This window comes from Siniperca chuatsi, linkage group LG14 (genome assembly GCF_020085105.1).
Source record: "Siniperca chuatsi isolate FFG_IHB_CAS linkage group LG14, ASM2008510v1, whole genome shotgun sequence".
Lineage (NCBI taxonomy): Eukaryota > Metazoa > Chordata > Actinopteri > Centrarchiformes > Sinipercidae > Siniperca > Siniperca chuatsi.
In genome coordinates, this window is record NC_058055.1 from 23,331,523 (window position 1) to 23,353,085 (window position 21,563).

Consider the following 21,563-nt stretch of genomic DNA (forward strand, 5'->3'; position numbering starts at 1 on the left):
CCAAAGCAAGCCATTTTCTGATCCTACGCATATTGAGTTTAAGGTATATTTAATGTCACTTACAGGTCAGAAAGATGGGACGAGAATCCAGGACACTGGTGCTGAGGGCAAACACTTTCATATCCATCCACACCCTTACTTTACACTGCTATGATCACATTATATTCTGCATTGGAACTGAGTGATAATCACTAATAGTTATAGCTAATGAATAGTTGCATAATGAACATAATTGCGAGGAGTCGGGGTAGCATTATCTGGATACTGACATCTGGTCACAGGCCTTTGCATTTACACCTGATATTAATAAGCATTTTCATTATCTCGATTCTGCCCGTAATGTGATCGGATCTCAATATGCAAAGATCAGGTAGTCGGAGCCAGTGGACAACAAACATCCGTGAGTGTCTAAGTCTGTTCAAATCCACAATTCATCAAGTCCACAAGAGGCCTCAAGTGGAATTTCTGGAGAGTTTATCAGTTTATCTCTGTTATACAATGTAATGCAGCAAGAGTCGAAACAATTAGTCGCTTAATTGATTTGTTGATCAACAGAAAATGAATCAGCAACTATTTTGGTAATCGATTAATTAATTTATGTAATTTTTTAAGCAAGAAGGCCAAATATACTAGTCATTCTAGTTCCAGCTTCTCATTGTGAGGATTTTCTGCTTTCATTCATTTTATGTGATAGTAAACTGAATATCCTTGGATTTTAGACTGTTGCTACCATTGTTGATACCGTTAAGAACAGTCAGAAATATCCGTTCATCTCCATGGAAACAAGTGAGGGCTCAGCACCCTCGCAGATTGGACATGATAGGGCCTGTGGGACCAAAGTCCATAAGGATTCACTCCACAAGTTCAGAGGGAGGACATTTTAAGGCAACCGGTGCTAACACTAGTGCTAATTTGGCTTTCCCCGTTGGTCACGTGACCCTTGTTTTACATGTAGTTGCGGCCAAACTGATGCTGCTGTATGAGCTTTATTCATTTTTCCTTTGCCGCTTTTCTTAAGAAGGTGTCCAAACATGCAGACTGCATTGACACCTGGCTGAGATCCAATCACAGTGCAGGCCAGACCACCTCCAGATGTGTGTCTGGCTGATCTGATTGCATTTACTTTGTGTTTACTTTACATTAATATGTGTTTTTCCTTATCCAGATAAAATACTCAGATACACATCACATGTACATGGCCTCTAAGAGTCCTGCTCTAAAAGTGTCTGGAATTAAAAGTGTGTGAATATAAATTCTCTGTTGGACAGCAGACCTACTGGCTGGATTTAACCAGAGCAGAGCTGATCAATTTACTTGCTATTTGACCTCCAGACCAATTACTGTAATCACAGTGTTTATCATTCTAAACCAACAAAATCTACATCAGTTTGTGGCAGCAAAGAGTCTATGGATCATGTATTTCATAATGTAAACAGTGGGAGAGTACATTGTAAATGGGTGGCCTACATTTACAGTGGTATGAAAAAGTGTTTGCCCCCTTCCTGATTTCTTATTTTTTTGCATGTTTGTCACACTTAAATGTTTCAGATTATCAATCAAATTTAAATATTAGTCAAACATAACACAAGTAAACACAAAATGCAGTTTTTAAATGAAGGTTGTTATTATTAAGGGAAAACAAAATCCAAACCTACATGGTCCAGTGTGAAATAGTAATTGCCCCCTAAACCTAATAACTGGTTGGGCCACCCTTAGCAGCAACAACTGCAATCAAGCGTTTGCGATAACTTGCAATGAGTCTTTTACAGCGCTGTGGAGGAATTTTAGCCCACTCATCTTTGCAGAATTGTTGTAATTCAGTCACATTGGAGGGTTTTCGAGCATGAACTGCCTTTTTAAGGTCATGCCACAGCATCTCAATAGGATTCAAGTCAGGACTTTGACTAGGCCACTCCAAAGTCTTCATTTAGTTCTTCTTCAGCCATTCAGAGGTGGACTTGCTGGTGTGTTTTGGATCATTGTCCTGCTGCAGAACCCAAGTTCACTTCAGCTTGAGGTCACGAACAGATGGCCGGACATTCTCCTTCAGGAGTTTTTGGTAGACAGCAGAATTCATGGTTCCATTTATCACAGCAAGTCTTCCAGGTCCTGAAGCAGCAAAACAGCCTCAGACCATCACACTACCACCACCATATTTTACTGTTGGTATGATGTTCTTTTTCTGAAATGCGGTGTTACTTTTACGCCAGATGTAATGGGACACACACCTTCCAAAAAGTTCAACTTTTGTCTCGTCAGTCCACAGAGTATTTTCCCAAAAATCTTGATGATCCCAAAGACTTTTGGGAAAATAAATTCACATTTTGGTGTCATAGATTAGTACCCAGGTTGTGTTGCTGCTGTAAGATCTGCAATCAGTTGTGCCATTAAAATATTTAATTGCTATCTTAATCAGTTATAGTGTTGTAACACTCCTGCCATAAATATTGACTGTTGGCTCTGATTCATTGATTCTGAAGAACAGAATGTCCCATGTATGTTTTTAGGATGGACATATGAGGACATAATGTACTACTGTCAGTAGAGTAAGGTTCTGGTCCCTGGTCATTGTTTTCTATTTGGCACCTTATGTGTTATAAATGTCAATATATGTCATCACACATCTTATGTAACCCTTCAGTGTTCCTTACTGAAGACAAGTGAAATTCTCAGTTTTGGATTAGTTATTCAATAAGTAGCAGTTTTTCATAGATAGGCCTGTTTTTGCTACCTTCTATGTACAAATGTACAGTCCTTGTCAGTTTGTATGTTTAAAAACATGACCAAAAGATGTTTATTCTTTGAGAGCAGCCCCACCACGACCTTCAATAAATGAAGACGTTCTCAAAGTCAGTGTGAGTCAAGTTTATTTGATGAAAAGCATGCAGCCATGCCCATTCAGGGCTACAGCACAAATCTTAACAGTTTCTTTACTTCACTTGGAAAACATATTTTATTATTACCACAAATAATAAAGACTACATGTTCAGTTATATAACATTACACCATGCAATTTGTTGTATGAATTGCATTCAAACCATGAACATTCAAAATGGGCCCAGACTTTTGTCCTGTTGCAGTGTTTCAGTAGCTGACAGGAAGTAAACTTGGATCAATGCAGCTGTCTCCTAGCAACGTAGTTCCAATCAAATGATCTGTCTCATTCAGCCCACACCTTGTGATTGTGTTCAATTACTTGAAAATGGAAAAAATCTATTTAAGTAAATTCTTTCCACAATGAAACATTCACTGTGACTGTGTGCCATGCCTTCAAGGCATTTAACTGCACTGTCGTCATCCATTAACTGTCAGTGACATTTGATAGTAGCTGGATGTTGAATGAAAAAGGAGGTGCCAGAAAGAAGGTTGGGCACTGTTGAAACCAGGAGGACAGAAAATGCAGAATTACTTATAATTACTATGTCATTTATTACCTTTTTAATATTCTGCCATAACTATGCATGTAGCAAAGGTGCAAATCTATAGACTAGCTGTCAAATGAGTTACATTGTGCTTCGTGTCAGGAAGAAACAAAGTATCACCAGTATCACCCGATAGGAAGTACAGCACAGTAATTATTATATTATATATTATATCTATAATTTTGTCATCCTAATTGTCCATACTGTAATTTTACTATGTTGGTCGAGTCTGTACCTGCAGACTACTTGCATGTCTGTCCGTCCTGGGAGAGGCATCCTCTGTTGCTCTTCCTGAAGTTTCTTCCATTTTTTCCCTGTTAAAGGTTTTTTTTGGGGGGGGAATTTTTCCTTATTCAAATCAAAGGTCTAAGGATAAAGGGTGTCGTATGCTGTACAGATTGTAAAGCTCCTTAAGGCAAATTTGTGAATTGTGATATTGGGCTATATAAATAAAACTTGACTTGAATTAATGTGGTACACATACACATAGAGCCCACAACAGTAAAAATAAAAAGAGTAAACAGGAGTTTTCCCATCAGTAATTCAACAGATACTTAGAATGTTGTATTGGCAACACATTAGATCAGAAAGCTAGTATAGTGGCTAGCTTGGTTAACAGTAAGTTGATCATTAAAAAACTTAATTCTACTAAATGACAAATCAACAATCACAAAACAGATGTAATAAAAGGAGAAAAAGCAAAGGCATTTGTGGAGTACATAAAAAATGTCAATATTTGCTTGGACACCGATCTGATAAAATGGTGGGCGTAACAATGTACACAAAGTTAAGTTGCTATAGAACTGTCACAGTAGTGGAAACTAACTGCTGGTGGCAGAATAATAAATCAATCTGATATTCATATTACTCTTCAAAAGGATGTCCCAACATGTGAAATAACTATGAGTGTATTTTCTATTTCATTATTTACAAATTGCACCTGGAATTTATATTATATGTTACTTTCTAAATATCCCAGATATTCAAGATCCCTAATCCATAGTGTCTTGTGTGGCCGAGCCATAAAGAGGGCTTGACCAGGTCTTGTTGGAGGCCATATTAGCAACTACGCCACCTTTGGACTTTCACCCAACTAATACACTGAGCACACTAAATACAAACTTAATTTCCCAGCCTCAAAACAAGAGGGTTCCCACCAACACGAGCAAGTCCAGGAGAAGACAGAGACGTGAAGTTTGACAAATAAGACAACAGAATTTATTTTGAGTCATTTGCACAGAATTAAAATGTTCCGAATGTCTTTTTGAGGATTAAAATATCACATGCTGGTATATGTTTGACAGTACAGTTAAAACTATTTCAACCAAAGTGTAAGGCTATCTCTTGTCCTCAGTCCCCTCCCTTTGTGGTGAATGTTGGGCCTGTTGTGTATCTATGGTTACATAAGTTTGTAGGTGTGTGTATTTATGTGTGTGAGTGTGTGTGTGTGTGTGTGTGTGTGTGTGTGTGTATTAGACTCTCTTTGACATATCTGTTGCTCATTGTCACTTATTGCACATCCTAAATTTTTGTTGCACTTGGATAATTGTTGTAATTCTTGTGTTATATTTTCCTACTGCCATTATTTCAGTGTTTTCCACATTAAAGTTATTGCCAATTGTATATTCTAAAAAAAAAAAAAAATCAAACAAAGGCAGTATGGATTTTAGTTAGGGTTTTAGGATTTTAGTTTACTAGAAGTTAGTTAAGCACATCAATAGATTATCTGCAAATACATTTATATTGATGTTTACCTATAATGACAACTGCAACATTTGGCTGTTTTTTGCTAATGCAAAAGGGAGTGCGGAAAGAGGGCAACATTGTATTGTGCCCCTCTCCAAAATATATTCCCCAGATGATTAATCATTAATATAAATTTTACTTGCAGAGCATTTCTATTCATTCTTTTGTAGTCACCTACAGGCCAGTTAAATACTAATAATCTATTTTCAAAAATACTGAATATCTACCAAAGCATGTTTTTCATAATAAAACTGCAACAATTCATAGAAGTTATTACTTTGATTAGCTGTTCTGCTTGGATCATACTCGAAAGTAGTTTCCATGCATCTGTTACTTATATCGTCATGTTGCTGGTATTTGATTGTACATGATTCACTGCTCTTTGTAAAGGCAGCTAAGTGAGTCACTCACTAAATTTTAACATGAGTACTGCTCAAGGTATTCCCTCATTGACATGCATGTGTACACAACGTGTAGCTCGCCTGGGGGTGGAGGAGCAAAGTGGAAGTGCATGTTTGCATGTTTGAATGAAGGGATTGGCTTTGTTATAATGGGAAGTGTGTTTGAAGTTGTCATTATTGTAATTATTTGGGAGAGTGCTCTCGCAGTGATTTTCTCTCTCGCTGAAAACCGTAGCAACCTCAAAGCTGTAGGTCTGTGAGATAATGTTTATTGCATGCATGTACTGTCTTGTTACATAACTTGACATTCAGAGGTGATCATTAACAAAAGTTCTAATAATAGTGTGCAGCACATGGCTGATATCTTGATTATATCTCTCTTATCAAGTTTAATTGTCCTTAATTCACCAAGTCCATACATTTTCCATGTGGGTAAATGTCAGTTTTGCCACATTTTATTGATATCAAATATTAATGGTCCAGTCATGAGTGGTGTTAAAACAAAAGGCCATGGGGTTCATTTAGAAAATCAAGTGGGTTCGTCACCCTTGAAATATGAATGTGCTCAGCAACTTTCATGACAACCGGCCAATTTTACTGTGTGAACAGAGTTAACATTTTGGCTTGAAGGTGGTGATATAGGAAAACTCACAGAGTGTCCAAATTGTAAGGGGTTCAACCTCTGGGAGCATGATAGTAAATTTTACAAATCTCCCCATTATAAGTTAAAGCTCCATGCATAGAATTTGTATGTAATCATAGCATCATTCAAATTATTCTGATGTCTTTATTATGTTGTTTTGCTTTCAGCCCTTCATTCTCAGTAGTGAATAGCAGTCTGCATTGCTGTCTGCGGCAGTGTCTTTTTAAAAAGAATGTACCACTGGCAGCCCCACTAACGTTGGAAATTTTGAAATCATAGAATCAGAATCAGAATCAGAAATACTTGATTGATCCCCGAGCGGAAACTCACGTCAGTGCACACAGCAATACAAGTACTAAGCAAAAAAGACATAGTAGTTTTAATATTTTGTGTGAAAAAGTAAAAATCTCGACCTGATTTCTTTGATTTTTTTGACCCTGTGGGGATTCAAGAAATGTCAAAATTATTATGATTAGGAAATCTCATGAAGTTTCCAAAAATGAAATGGGTTCATCCTGTGGGGACGATGAATATCCAAAGTAATTTCATTGAAATCCAGGCAATAGTGGGATGCAATGTTGATCTATCAGTTGGTCGGTTGACTGTGGTGCAAATTGAAATATCTGAACAACTATTAGCCATGAAATTTCGCACTACAGACATTCATGGTCCCCAGAGGTTGAAACCTGATGACTTTGGTGATCAACTGACTTCCCCTAGCTCCACCATAAGATTGACATTTTTGGTTTTCAGGGAAATATCTTGACTATTAACTATTGGATGAAATGCCATGACAGGTTGAATTCAAATAACTTTGGTGATCCCCTGACTTTCCCTCTAGCATCATTATGAGGTTAACATTTATGGTTTTGATTGAAATATCTCAACAACAACTGGATGGACTGCTTTGAAATCTGGCACCGACATTCATGTCCCCCTCAGGATGAATTGTAAGATCTTTGGTGATCTCTCAACTTATCAGCAGGTCAAAATTTTTATTTGTACAATACTTATCACCAAATACCTACAGCACTGATGCCATTCCCATTAGCCTCAGCTTTACTTTGTGTTTAGTGTTAATTAGCAAACGTTAGCATGCTAACGTGCTAAACTAAGATGGTGACTGTGAACATTATATCTGCTTAACAACATGCATGTTAGTCAGTTGCTGGTCAAATTGACATAAAATTTAATGTTAATATTCACGATCTCCAGAGGATAGATCCTAATATTACTGGCGACCCCTGACCTTTCTTCTAGCGCCACGATCAAAATTTCCTCTTGTACACGAGAAATATCAAAATGTAATCAATAAATAATCAATAAATTGCCTTGAGTTTTCCTGAACACATGCTCCCAGGCAAATAAACCCTTTTTATTTTAATATATTTTAATTTTATTGTTAAATTTTTAGCTTCATTACTTTGCTCAAAAATAGCAAAATCATCAGTATGTCATTCTCCTCATCCAACAGACTCTAGGGCCTTTAGTTTTGTTCAATTAAGAGACATACAGTATTGTGTGGTTTCACAATAGTTTCTCCCCATATACAACCATATACATAGGTATAAAACATGGTTAATCAGCTGGGTATGGCGTATTGCTAGACTCTGAAATCACCAGCCTCTCGCTTTCTCTCATAGCCAATAGATGAAAAAAAAAAAAATTAGAAGGTTAGAAGGTTGAAGGACCTGTAAAGGTTTACGAGCCAGCTATCAAGCTTCTTATCAAACTCAGAGTAATTTCTGTGTCAAATCAGAACCACAGTCTAAAGATCAGAGTCAAGGTCAGCAGGTCTCCCTGCAAGGGGCTGAGGTTTTGGAAGGTGGAATAAAGCTGATGAGAGCTTTTATTTTCTGCCAACACATGATATTTTATCTATAATAGCACAAACTGCAAAGGCTGTCTTACTGTGCCTTGTTCTTAACATCTTGTCAATGAAATGTGAATATTGTTGAATGCTGAGTGGAATTATAAAAAAAACTGAACTGTGATTCATTTATTTCTGCCCATTTCTGTGCTGTTGCTGGAGACAATATATCCTTAAAACACATCAATGATCAATGCTTCAGCTAAAGCGCTTTCTACAATATGCTGTTTCTCCATTGTCAACACTTATACACTGACTGAAGAGGTGAGCCTACTGTCTGTCTAGGTAATATTGTAAAAAATATATATATAAACTACAGAATGTGTTTAGTCTGAAAAGGTCAAATATATATATATATATATATATATATATATATATATATATATATACATTTCTTACTTACAAACTAGTATTCTGATAGATAAATAGATAGATAGATAGATAGATAGATAGATAGATAGATAGATAGATAGATAGATAGATAGATAGATAGATAGATAGATAGATAGATAGATAGATAGATAGATAGATAGTTTTGCTCTCAAATCTATTTTTGATTGCATAATAAACACACAAAAGTACCCTCATACTTTAGCAAAACTTTGAGGTACTTGTACTTTACTTGAGTATTTCCATTTTATGTTACTTTATGATTCTACTTTCTAGTCAACTGTACTTCATCAGTATCAAAAATCTAATACTGTCATATATAATAGTATATTACTCACAGGGGACATTTTACTACAGAATGAGTAGGCCTACTTTTACTATTAATACTTTAAGTTGGCATATATTTTGCTGATAATACTTAAGTACAATTTTGAATGCAGGGCTTTTATTTGTAAGCTTGTATTTTTACTTTGTGGTAAAGAATCTGAGTAGGCTACTCCTTACACCACTGCACTGTCACAGCTTCTAAGTCTTGATGCACCAAGAGCAGAATTGTTACAATTCTGATGTTTCCTACAGCATTTGAAGGCAGCGCCAGTCTTCACAGGTTGGGAGGGGACGTTTACAGCACGCAGTAAAAACTCCGACACACGCCACCTCTGTGTTACTCTTCAACACAGGGAGGTTGTGCGGGACAGAAGAGACTGACAACCTGCAGATACAACAGGACTCGATTGATTTTTACTTGATTACTGACTTCAGCCTCAAAGAGCCCGTCAGTGGGATTTCACTGTGTCCAGCTGCATTGGATGACGCTACCATCCTGGTGTCGGACAACAATCAACAGCGCTACCATGCCGTCTCTGCGACACTCGTATACTGTGACAGTACCCGAGGAACTGGCCGCTTTCCCCTTAGACAAACCCGACCTGCGGAGAAAGAGCCCGTCGTTGTCCCGGTCCAAGCTGGTGTCCACATTTATGGGTCTGATCATCAACCAGGCCAAGGTGAGTCCCCCCACCACTGCACCTCTGCTTTTCTTAATACCCTTTCATTTTTGTAACGTTTTGTTTTTTGTTTGTTTGTTTTTTTAAATTATGAATACCTTTTTTTTTTTCTTTTTGTACTCACAGACTTCTTAAAGTTCATATATAGTTACTTGTATGTACTAAACCAGGGGCGTCACTGCAGATATATTTTAGGGGCCTCAGCCCTGAGAAGGGGGTGTGGGTCTGTAGTCCACTCATAAGTAGATATAATAACATTCCAGAGTATTTCTTCGCAAATATCACAGTAAACTTATAAACAATTATTCATATGAAGTTAAAAAAAAATATCATGCCGGAAACTTAAGCAGAGAAAAAATTGACACCATGAAATACAGTTCGCTCATTTTAAGGTCATTACTATTTGAATGAAAAATAGTTGAATTTGTGTTTGAGACAGATGAGTGAGTTTTTGCATGAAAATGTCATTTGTGAGCAGCTTTTAAAATAAGAAAATGTAAAATCAATCTTTAAATCACTTCTCAACATCTTATTCAACTTTGACACCATATGGAAAGCCATAGAGAGTGTTGTGGAGGTCCAGCTCTGACCTTAAGGCCCTTATCAGCCCTTAAGTGGAGGTCTGTGCTGTAAGCACACACAAAGCAGGGGAGTTAAGAACAGCGGCTGCCTGCATCAAAATAACAACTCGGGTGTAACGTTAGTTGTGTGATAGGAAGGAGCGCTGCTGATAAGGAATGTGTCCAGACTGTCACCTTATCATCTGCACAGTACATTTTGTTAAAACACAGAGCTGCACACAGCCCGCACATATTTGTGTCCATGTGGGTTTGACGTGTTTACAGCCGTGTGAATGAGTTAGCCAGCTACACTTCAAGGCTGCACATCTATGCTTTGCCTTTGTCCTTGTTAATACTGTAGGGGACATTATTAATCTCTCTCAAGGGTATGCGTGCTTGTGTTTACACTGGACATACACTATCTAATTGCACTAACTTTTCTTAGTGTAACTGAATAGTTGTTTTAATGTAGTTTTTTAGTAAAACCAGCAATTTTGACTTAACTTTAGTATGCCACACTAGCAGCTTTAGCGATGTGACCTCCACAACTATTTGATAGATTGCCATGAAATTTGGTGAAGACATTCATGTTGCCCAGAGGATTAATTCAAATGACTTTGGTGATCCTCTGACTTTTCATCTAGCGCCACCACCAGGTCAAAATTTCAATTTAGGGCTGCAACTAATGATCATTTTTATCATCGATTAATAATTTTCTTGATAAATCAGTTAATCGTTTGGTCTGTAAAATGTCAAAAAATTGTAAAAAGTAAAATAAAATAAAATAAAATGCCCATCGCAATTTCCCAAAGCCCAAGGTGATGTCTTCAAATTGCTTGTTTGGTCCGACCAACAGTCCTACATCCAAAGATTTTCAGTTAACTATCACAAAAGACTAAAAAAAGCAGCAAATCCTCACATTTGAGTTGCTGGAGCCAGGCAAGCACCTGAAGCTGGCAATTCAGTGAATGAGCAGTCAGCTGAGAAAAGAACATTTCTGTGCCTTTTCCAACTGTTTAAAAGTTTGCAGTAATTTAAAAATTAACTCCATAACTTTACTCCCAATGCATTTTAAATGAGTTAAATGAGTCAGTCTCTACTTAGTACAGTTTCAGGGACCTCTCCCAGCACTGTTGTTATGTAGCAGAGATTTATGTTTATACTGTTTCGAAGGGAGTGGCATAGCTGGCACCATGTGTGTGTGCAGGAGTGTTGCTTCCTTCCTCACATGTTATATGGCCTTGACCAGGCATGCAAAGCTGGTTTGGGACATTACGTTCTCTAGCTGTCTCCTTCCCTCTGAAGTCATGCCAACCAGTGGAGAGCGTTGTTGTTCAGAGCGCAGGGATTACCTGAACGCATCACTTCCTCGGTTTTTGGATGGGTCTTTTAAATCACAAGCCACCTGCTGAGCGTGCCCGAGCCCCGCTGGTCAGTATTCACAGCAGTGCAGCAGATTGAGTCTCGCACCATATGGTACCTTCAAATACTGCAGACAAGAAGAGAAACACACACAAAAAAAAAAAGATTTCAGCCAAGAGGGCTGTTGTTTATAGCTTATACTGTCACAGTTCTATTTTCAGGGTTGGAAAGCTTTTGCAACCATTATGAGGCACTAAACCTCTCCAATGAAAGTCTTGATAAGGATAACAGCCCATTAGGATATACTAAACTGTTCATATTTACTTAAAATGCCTTATGTGAAGTGTAAGCAAACTGTTATCAAAATACACCCTTTCTGCTTAGCTTTGTACTCCAAATCGCACCTCATATCTCCAAGTCTGACGACTGTAACACAGATATAAACTACAATAGATCAACATGAAATACAGGTAGCTGACATTGCTGCTCAGTTTACAGCAGCAACAGTTTATGTGCGTACATATTTGCGTTTGTGCCCTCATGTATGCTTCCGTCAGTGTGTTGCTGCCTTGATGCTGTTATTTCCACATGCAGCTCCTCAGCCGTCAGCAGAGGCGTTGATGCATGACAGTGCTGACTTGTTCCAAGTCATAATGTTACACTGTCACTATGTTCCCTTATTCAGGATGTGCTACAGGTCACAAGCCAATATGTCACCCGTTAATACTCGGATACTAACATCGCTACAGGAAAAAATGTCAAAAATATTTATCTATTTACTGCAATTATTCAACTCAGAGTTCAAAGGTGACCTTGTTTAGGCCAGTAAAAATTGGTTCCAGTGGGTCCCTGCTAGAGTTCTACAAAGGCCTAAAACTGAGACCCGAATTTGGCCCATAAGACCCAACCTGAACCCAGCTGATTCTGCCAAACGTGAGACCCAAACCCGACCCAATATCTGAAACTGTTTTTGCTTTATGTATATGTTTTTTGTCATATGGAGAAAGATAAAATTTTCCTCTAGCTATTGCTCTTGAAAATCTCAGTCAGTCCAAATTTAAACCAGTCTAAATTTGGTTTAAAGTGACAGATTTTTAGATGTTTACAACAGCATGTAAGAGACTATATTTCAGTGTGAAGAAGTCCCAGTAACATGTTTCACTACATTTAGTTTGTTTTAACCTAGATGTTTTAACCAAATCTGCAATCAAAAGAGGGATTCTTTTAAATTTCCCCTTGTCCACTGCAAACAGATTACCTACTCATACAGGCTTGATACATATGACTGAGTTGATCTAAATGTTGTTTCAAAGCATTTCCATACTGTAATAAAAAGCCAGATGCTTGTGATTGCTCTGGAATTTCTCAGTCATACATACATCAGCAGTCTCGATCTAAAAGTACCACATCAGCAGATGTGCTGTACAGATGATTAACGCCTCACCACCAGTGGAACCAGATATGTCAAAAACTAAACTAGTTGATTCTGGACTCGGTTAGTGATGTGAAACTCTTCAGATAAACAACTTGACACCATGTTGTGTTCTGCAGATTCTCAGTAGAGCTTTTCTCTTCGGGTCCGCATCACATGCTTGTGTGATGTCACTGTGGTGTGAGTGGTGGCTGGTGGGCTCATCAGTGCAGGAAAAGGTCAGGACACACTGGTATTTCATCAGAGCATGTGGAACAGTAGCTGATATCCACAGCACAGTGCGCCAATGCTGCCAAAAATGTGACCATCAGATGGTATGCATTGAATAAATGCCAGACAGTTCATCGAGGCTTATTCACACTTGAGGAATGTAGCAGGGCTGCTATTATACAGTAGTTTCATCATACTGAGACCGTGTGCAGGCTGATCTTTTGGGATGTGCAGCAGGCTACACTGATGATGGAAAGGACAATACAAATCTGTGCTCTTTGCACTTAACTTATAACTTATATTATTACATTGTATTATTATACCGTACATGCTTATCGCCCTATCAGCCTGTTAATCCACTTTAGTACTTACACTTATTTTAGCTTTTATACTTTATATCCACTTTGTACTTCATTTATCTTACCTGTATTATAGTGTATTATATTTTGATTTGCTTAGTACTTCTATTCCTGTGTGCATTGATGTGATAGTGAGCAGCTGTAACAAAAGAGTTTCCCCTCGGGAATCAATAAAGTATTTCTGATTCTAATTCTGATTTAATTTATATGAAGACTTTTTTTTTAGAAAATTGCTGCATGTGTTTCTTTAGCATCAATACTTCAATCAATCTTAACACACTCATTTGACATCTTAATATAATTGAGGTAACACACAAAATAGCTCTGAAGACTGTGAAGACTGTCAGCCTCTATTAGTTAGTTTATGGTTTAAATTTAGCCTGGGGTAACTCATATTAAACTCACATGATAACTAAACATATCCCATTTAGTTTTGCTCATAAGGACCCCAGCTCTAACTGATCTTTGCCCTTGTAAGTGGACAAAAAAAAGGGACCCATGTGGGACCTAAAAATGATTACTTTCATGGTCCCCATGTTGACCCAATCACGAGCCCAAGACAGTGGACATCAAAAACGAACTTGGAGCCCATCTTGGCCCCATTAAATACCTTCATTTGCACATATTTTGAAAAAATGTTTCAAAAGCACGAGTAAGCTAAAAACTCCTCCCTTTCTGTTTGAATAGAACAAGAGTCCTCAAGGCCTGGTGGGACTGAGGAACCTGGGCAACACAGTAAGTGCTTTTACTTCACTTTGTGGTCTTATTACATTGTATTATTATATATATTATTATGTTCGTACATACTTATCATCAACCGGTAAATCCACTTTGTACTTTACACTTATTTTAATTTTATACTTATATCCACTTTGTACTTAATTTATCTTGCCTGTATTATAGTGTATTATATTCTGATTTGTTTAAAACTTTCCTGTGTGCACTGACGTGATAGTGAGCAGCTGTAGCAAAAGAGTTTCCCCTCGGGGATCAATAAAGTATGATGTACAACACACTGCACTTTGACCACCAACTGAGTCTGGATCTTTATTTAATTTATTTTTTTTTGCTGTTTATGATGTCCAGTGTTTCATGAACTCCATCCTGCAATGTCTGAGTAACACTCCTGAGCTGAGAGATTACTGCATGAGAAACGTCCATCGCACAGACCTCAACAACAACTGCAGGACTAACGCTGCTCTCATGGAAGGTACTCCAAGCTCTTAAACCACATGTTAGCAGTATAGTGAGGATCATTGTTGACCTGTGTAGTGCCTTGTGCAATGCTGAGTCACTTTATGGCTCAGCAGTAGACCTGATGACTTTATACCCTGATCACGAAAAGATAAAAAAACACAATACTGCATTCAGATCAGATACCTAACTAAACCCATCTAACTGCAATCAGATCACATAAAACTTTAATTATAATTTTCAGCAGAATGGAATTTGTGCTTTTTAGACGGTGTGTTTGCACAGCAAGTTATCAAAGGTCACAAACTCCAGTGTCTTCATATCCTATAAAAAATTTATTTTCCCACGTTTAGTACAGAAGGCCATATATATATTTTGTACTACAACTTTGTATATTGTCTCTGTAATTACTACAAAAAAGTTGCCTCACCTAGTTTTTTTTCAGTTTAGTTTTTTAAAATTAACTTAAGTGACAAAATATTCTCAACTCAAGGTCCATTTAGCAGCTGTTCCAGAGCTTTCAACCGCATCTCCCATCAGCGAGATCACTCTTAATCAGTGCATGGAGCTGGCTCAGGTGTCATCACGTGACCCACTGACACCTGAGCCAGTTCCATTCGCTGATGAAGACCTTGAAATGCAGTTGAAAGTAAGTGGACATTGAGCTGAAATTAGTTTGTCACACATACTGATGACAACGTCAAGAATGATCTTCAATGCCCAGAAATAATAATTGTAGGTTAGGTTGGGGTGAGATTTTTATTAGGATTTTTGTTACTTTACCATTAAAAATCCACCATGGTTGAGTCCATGCGGTCTGCTTGTTTTCATACACATCAAGCTTAAAACATGGTATTTATTTTCATACAAATTAGTACAAATCTCCCATGAGTTCAGGCTGGTTTGCACCACAGCTTGATTTACAGAAATGTCTTAGTCAAGGTCAAAACTCGCATCTCGCATCTTTCGCTCAGGCAAGCCAGCAAGCTAAAGAATGCAGATTTCTCTCAACATGTCATGTTTGTGACTTTGGAGTAAAATGCAGATTTTGGGAAAATAAATACAACCTTAATAGGATCCAGTCTATGTCGTCATTTTACCAATAAAAGGTTCAAGTTAAGGAGTTCCCTTTAGAATTAGCCATCTTTGAATTTTGTAAAGGATGTTGTTGCTCACAAATTGCAGATATGTATTTTCATGATTGTGGTCTCATTTTCTGTCATTATTTTATCCTTCCCTTCCTGCTGTCTCAGAGTTTGCAAAGCTGACTCAGAGTCTGTGGACTTCTGTGAACAACGAGGCCATCAGTCCCTCTGATTTCAGGAGCCAGATCCAGAGATACGCTCCCAAATTTGTGGGCTGCAAGTAAGTCTTCCCTCCTCCTGCTTGCAAGCCTTTTCATTTAATCCAGTTAAAAAATGAAAGCTGATTTCAGAAACATATCAGATATACTAAGTAAAAATGAGTAGAATGCCAGCTGAAATCAATTTAAACTTTTGTCTCTCTGCAGTCAGCAGGACGCCCAGGAGTTTCTGCGCTTCTTATTGGATGGTCTCCATAATGAGGTGAACAGAGTGACGGTCCGTCCTAAGGTGTCCGTGGAGGACTTTGACCACCTCTCGTAAGTCAGCACAGCCCCCTCCTCTCACCTCTGCTCCCAATAAGTCACTCATAACCTGCCTTGTTAATGACACCTTGCTCTGCCAAAAAAAACACTGCTGCAAGCCTGATTGGGTTGCAATGCTCAAAATGGTGAAAATAAAGTGTGTAATTATTTATAATTACTATGAAATTAATTACCTTCAAGATTTTGTAGTTATGTGGCCATTTCTGAATTAATATTAGAAGAACTAATATCCCAAATATGTTCAATGACAGTAGGTATTTTTTTAACAAATCCCATACTTATCAGTACATGGAACTGTGGACATGAGTAAGAACATGGCTTGCATCTGGAGAAAAATTTTAGAGGACACACATTTCAGTTTTCAGTCAATAAGTCTTTTAATAACAGGTTTGGGAGTAAGATGCTGGTTTGACTTAAGCTGTCCTGTATGGTTTCATTCACAGGGATGAGGAAAAAGGCAAGCGGATGTGGAATATGTACTTGGAGAGAGAGGACAGCAAAGTAGTGGGTAAGGGATTTACCTTAATGGGCTGCATAATTACCTTAAACCATCTTTGAATTTATACGCATGTTAAATGTAATTGTCCATCACCTTTAGATCTGTTTGTTGGCCAGCTGAAGAGCTCTGTGACCTGCACCGTCTGTGGTTTCCGTTCCACGGTGTTTGATCCATTTTGGGACCTATCGATACCTGTTGCACAGGTCAGAAGACACACACATACACTTCGTAAAAGGTTTAGCCATCCATATTTTGTAAAACAGTGTTAGCTGCATTACTTGTCTGTAATTGCCGTATTCTGATCATAAACAGACAAAATTGCCAGTTTGTCCTGCAGTATCATGTATACCATAAATATGATATACCGTATATTGTCTGATTTCACTTCATAATTGCATACATCAGGTGCTGTCTGTGTTTACATTTTTAAAGAAATGGTGGTGCAAGTTGTTTGAACTAGACTTCCACCTGATCATATTTTGACCCCATAAGAAATGCTTCAGGTAAATGGCCAGTGTAAAGGAGCTGATGAGTCTTCATGTATTTTGCTGTTTTCTGACTGGACGTGCTCTGTGTCTCCACAGAAGAGCTCAGGCGAAGTGACTCTCAAAGACTGCTTGAGACTCTTTACAAAAGAGGATGTGTTGGACGGAGAAGAGAGACCGGTAAGAAGCCTCACATTACACACCACCCTGCACATTCCTTTGTAAAGATGATATATGGATTATACAGCAGCAGTATCTCACTGCCTCCTCTGTGTTTGTCTCTCTCTCAGACATGCAACAGATGCAAAGCCAGAAGGAAATGCACCAAAAGATTCAGCATTCAGAAGTTCCCTCAGATCCTTGTGCTTCGTATCCTTTCCTCACATCTTTGCACTATTTGTTTAATGCTTGCAGCATGTAGATGCAGATGAATGATAGCAGTTTTCCTGCGAACATATTAGCATACACTAAGTCAATGATATACCAGACATATATGGATGAGTTTGGTGTCTGCTTAGTTACTCAGTGAGCCAGTGTCCAGTTAAGTGAAGAAGCTGTGTGTGCATCATCTTAATTTTTTTATGGATATTATGACGCACATACTAGTAACAGCAAAGACAAAATATCTGCAGTCTTTGCAGATGTTTGACTCCCAGTAGATAAATTCTAAATTACAGTATTTTACTTGAGTAACAGGACAGAAACATGATCAGCAACACTTAAAGCTGCACTAATCTATATTTTTATATGAAGAATGAATCTAATGACTATGTATAATGTGAAAGGTGTCACTCGTAGTGATGAACATCACCACAGATATTATCTTGCAGTTCCCCTCAGCTGTATGGAGCTTTTCAGACTCTTTTAGCTCATTGTTTTGTTATTCTGGCCCGTAATCTCTGCTCGCATCAACCTTGATTCCAGCAACAGCAGGCAGCTGTTTTCAGCAAAAAATTCTTATAAACCCACTGTACACTACCTGCCCAGCACTAAACGGCAGACGGACACAGTTAGAGACTAACTTATGAAAAAAGGAACATATAGCAGCTGAAGTGCCAGATGCTAATGTTGCTTCGTCATCACAAAGTGGAAATACTCAAAATTGCACTTAAAGTACAGTGATGTTATTTTGAACCAGTGTCGGCTCCTTGACTCAGTGCTCCTCTCAGACCTGAAGCGTTTCTCAGACTCTAACATCCGAGCCAGCAAACTCTCCACATATGTCAACTTCCCTCTCAAAGAGCTGGACCTGCGGGAGTTTGCCTCAGAGAGCAGCGGTAAGTATTTGCCAAAGATGAGGAGAGGAGGACAATTCATGCACTTTCCAAGGTCAGCTGGATTTGATGAGTAAGGGCTGCACTGGTGTTGACTGACAGTGTTGTCTCTCCCTGCAGAGCGCGCTGTGTATAACCTGTATGCAGTATCCAACCACTCGGGAAACGCTTTGGGAGGCCATTACACAGCCTACTGCAGGAACCCAGCACTGGGGGAGTGGTACAGCTACAACGACTCCAGGTATCAGCTCTCACATCTACTCGCATATCATCATATTACCTCACATATCGTGTTATCAGATTAGCAGAAAGCTGTATGCACCTGCTGTCAAATGAAAATGACCTCATATTAGCTGTATAAAGTATCAGCTTGCTGGCAAATTAAATGTGCAGATTGGGTGTACGCATGCAAGTGCCTGTGTATGTGAGTGTGTGTGTGTGTGTGTGTGTGTGTGTCTGTGGTTGGGAGTGACTGCTGTGTGGTTTTGACAATGTATTGTTTGAATCATTTCTGTGCCCATATTTAACAATGCTCTGTGGTATCCAGTGTAATAACTACAGCGTGTACCGTATGTTCTGTGCAGGGTGAGCCCAGTGTCCTCCAGCCAGGTTCGCAGCAGCAACGCCTACGTCCTCTTCTACGAACTGGCCTCCTCCCCACACAGCAAATATCAGACGTGTCGGCTTTAGACACTGGAGGTGTGATAAGCTGTACTAAACTGGGCCTAAAAATGAAGTGAGACACTGCCTGCTGGGAGAGAGCTCCGTCTAGTGGAGAGGGTACTGCCATTGCAGACTGTGAATGTGGAGCACAAAGACTTGTTGCTGAGAAAAAACACCCTCTGACCTTCCTCTCAATGTGTTTTTTGAGGGAAAAGGCTGGATGTCAAAGCACATTTGGAGGTCAGGATTTCAAGCTGAGTTCATAAGTTGGGTGGAACTGAAGTGACATTGAGAAAATACAATGACAATAGAAATTCAGTTCAAGGCACAGCTGTGAGTCAAACTTAAAATGCCTTTTTGGAGTGTAACAAGACCCTCTTCTTATTTTCACTCCAAAAACAGACACCTTACAGCTGTGCCTGGACCTGAATCTATACCCACTTGAGTGGATTTTTTTCTTTTTTATGCACTTTGAACATGAACTATTAACCTTATTATGTGTGGACATTGCAGAGACTTGAAAAATGCCTCACACACTGACTGAAAGATATAATTTATTCTATTTAACGTAATGCCAGTAACTGAACGTGCATAATGTATATGTCATTTAACAAAGCCTCATGGTTTCCTCTAAAAACAGTGGGAGTCCTCTAATGGAGAGGGGATGTTTTATGTCAAAGCACATTTTATTTTTGTACAGTATTTATGGACAGCACAGTGAATGTAACTGTACTGTGAACAAGCCAGACATACCAAAGCAGCTGTGTAAAAATGCATCAACAATACTTCTTCCAGCAATAATGTTGCTGACTTTGCATCTTAAGTCAGTTCAGTCTATAAATGATTAAAATTCAATGTTAGCACTGTTACACTGCATCACGTGTTTATTTTTTATTTAACCTGTATTTATCCAGCCAGCCAAATGGAAGTTGAGGAAGAGTTCTTGGGCATCATACCAGCAATATAAAAATTGTAGGTTCTATACATTGTTCACCAGTCTGCTAATCCTGTGACAGATTGTTTGAACACTCTCCAACAGAAATCATGTACCATATACAATAAATTACACACAAACCATAGATCACTTTAAACCAATTAAAGCAGTAATAACGGATTTTTTTGGCCACCCAGGCGCAGCAGAACAAACTGAAAACACATTTGACATATTATCACCTTTTATAGTTTAAGTTTTTGTTGTTGTGAACACGTTAGCAAATGGTTGCCTATTTATATATCCAGCAGCCACAGAGCAACAATAGCATTTGTTTAAAGTTGTGTTTCTGGGCTCATGATGGACTTAATACCTATAGTCTCTCTCCTTTTAGCTGTTTTTGGTCTCAACCAACTACTGAGGGAAATATCTGGCTCTTTAGCTGCTAAATGCTCCACTATGTTCACCAGCTAGTTGCTTGGAGATTGAGATTGATTGGAGCAAAGTTGTGGGCCAGAAAACCAAAACAATGAGCTAAAAGAGGCTAAAAAGCCCCACAGAGTTTAGGGAAACTGATGGGGTTGGGTGATAATTCTCTGTGGGTTCATCACAACGAGCGACACCTTTTACATTACGCACAGTAATTTGATCCATTGTTAATAAGGAGTGTAGCAAAGAGCATGGATAAAGTGATGCAACCTGACCTTGGATAATGCAATAAAGAAATTGCAGCTTCATAAAGGGATGTAACACATATGCCATATTCCTCTGCGTCACATAACAAGCAGAGCTCTGTGCGTGTGCAACGCCTGCTGTGAACTTCCAGGCTAAAGGAGCAGATTACAGTCAGATTGGATTTATGTCAGAAACACCTTTGACCCACATAAAACAAGGCCATCTGACAGAGGCGCTTTCTTCACACTGCACCCACTAGAGGGAGCTGTGGACAGCAGTCATGAGGTTTGTGTGTATTTGTGTGTAAACGGATGAGGTGTGTGTGTTTGTGTGTAGACCAATGCTGATATTTATAAAAGCTGTCAAAAGCTGCTATGTTGTCGTCAATACCTTGACATGAACTCCTTGAATTATCAGACAAACTAACTCTCAGATACATGTTCTGTTTAACATGAAGAATGATTTTCTGAAAGATGAGATCAGACAGGAACCTTTACCATATCAGGTAGAAAACAACAACTGGCTACCTGATGCAAAATATTGGTTCCATATATCATCAATCAGTCTAACCCGGAACCAAAGGTTTACTGTGGACACCACCCCCATCTTTCCTCTCTCTTCCCTCTGAGTCAAGTCCTTGAGCCACTTAGCTTGTTAACGCCTGAAGGAAAAGAAATGTGTGTGTGTGTGATTAGGTTTCTGGGCTTAGACAGATGATCTGTTTGTGCGGATGCCAATTTGTGAGGAGAAAAGATAAAGTTATTTGAGCAGGCCCGAGTGTGGTTGCAGCTGTAACATTAACTGTGCCTCTGC

At 38.6% G+C, this 21,563-nt stretch overlaps 1 protein-coding gene across 1 annotated transcript; it reads left to right on the forward strand.

The window, feature by feature from the left end:
* The first annotated feature begins 9,081 nt into the window (after window positions 1–9,081).
* LOC122888556 (ubiquitin carboxyl-terminal hydrolase 2-like) lies at window positions 9,082–20,013 on the forward strand. Its single transcript, XM_044223160.1, has 12 exons — window positions 9,082–9,479; window positions 14,090–14,137; window positions 14,489–14,612; window positions 15,850–15,961; window positions 16,107–16,217; window positions 16,667–16,731; window positions 16,822–16,925; window positions 17,307–17,387; window positions 17,498–17,576; window positions 18,377–18,484; window positions 18,602–18,722; window positions 19,066–20,013. Exons 1-12 carry the CDS (start codon window positions 9,282–9,284, stop codon window positions 19,169–19,171), a joined length of 1,257 nt encoding a protein of 418 aa, XP_044079095.1. The 5' UTR covers window positions 9,082–9,281; the 3' UTR covers window positions 19,172–20,013.
* Window positions 20,014–21,563: the final 1,550 nt, after the last annotated feature.

Excerpts from the sequence above, each read along its gene's own strand:
- LOC122888556 (XM_044223160.1), top strand. The coding sequence starts at position 9,282 with ATGACGCTACCATCCTGGTGTCGGACAACAATCAACAGCGCTACCATG. Across the intron at positions 16,218-16,666 it reads GAGGACTTTGACCACCTCTC|GGATGAGGAAAAAGGCAAGC; the intron begins GTAAGTCAGCAC and ends TTTCATTCACAG. Across the intron at positions 18,723-19,065 it reads TACAGCTACAACGACTCCAG|GGTGAGCCCAGTGTCCTCCA; the intron begins GTATCAGCTCTC and ends TGTTCTGTGCAG.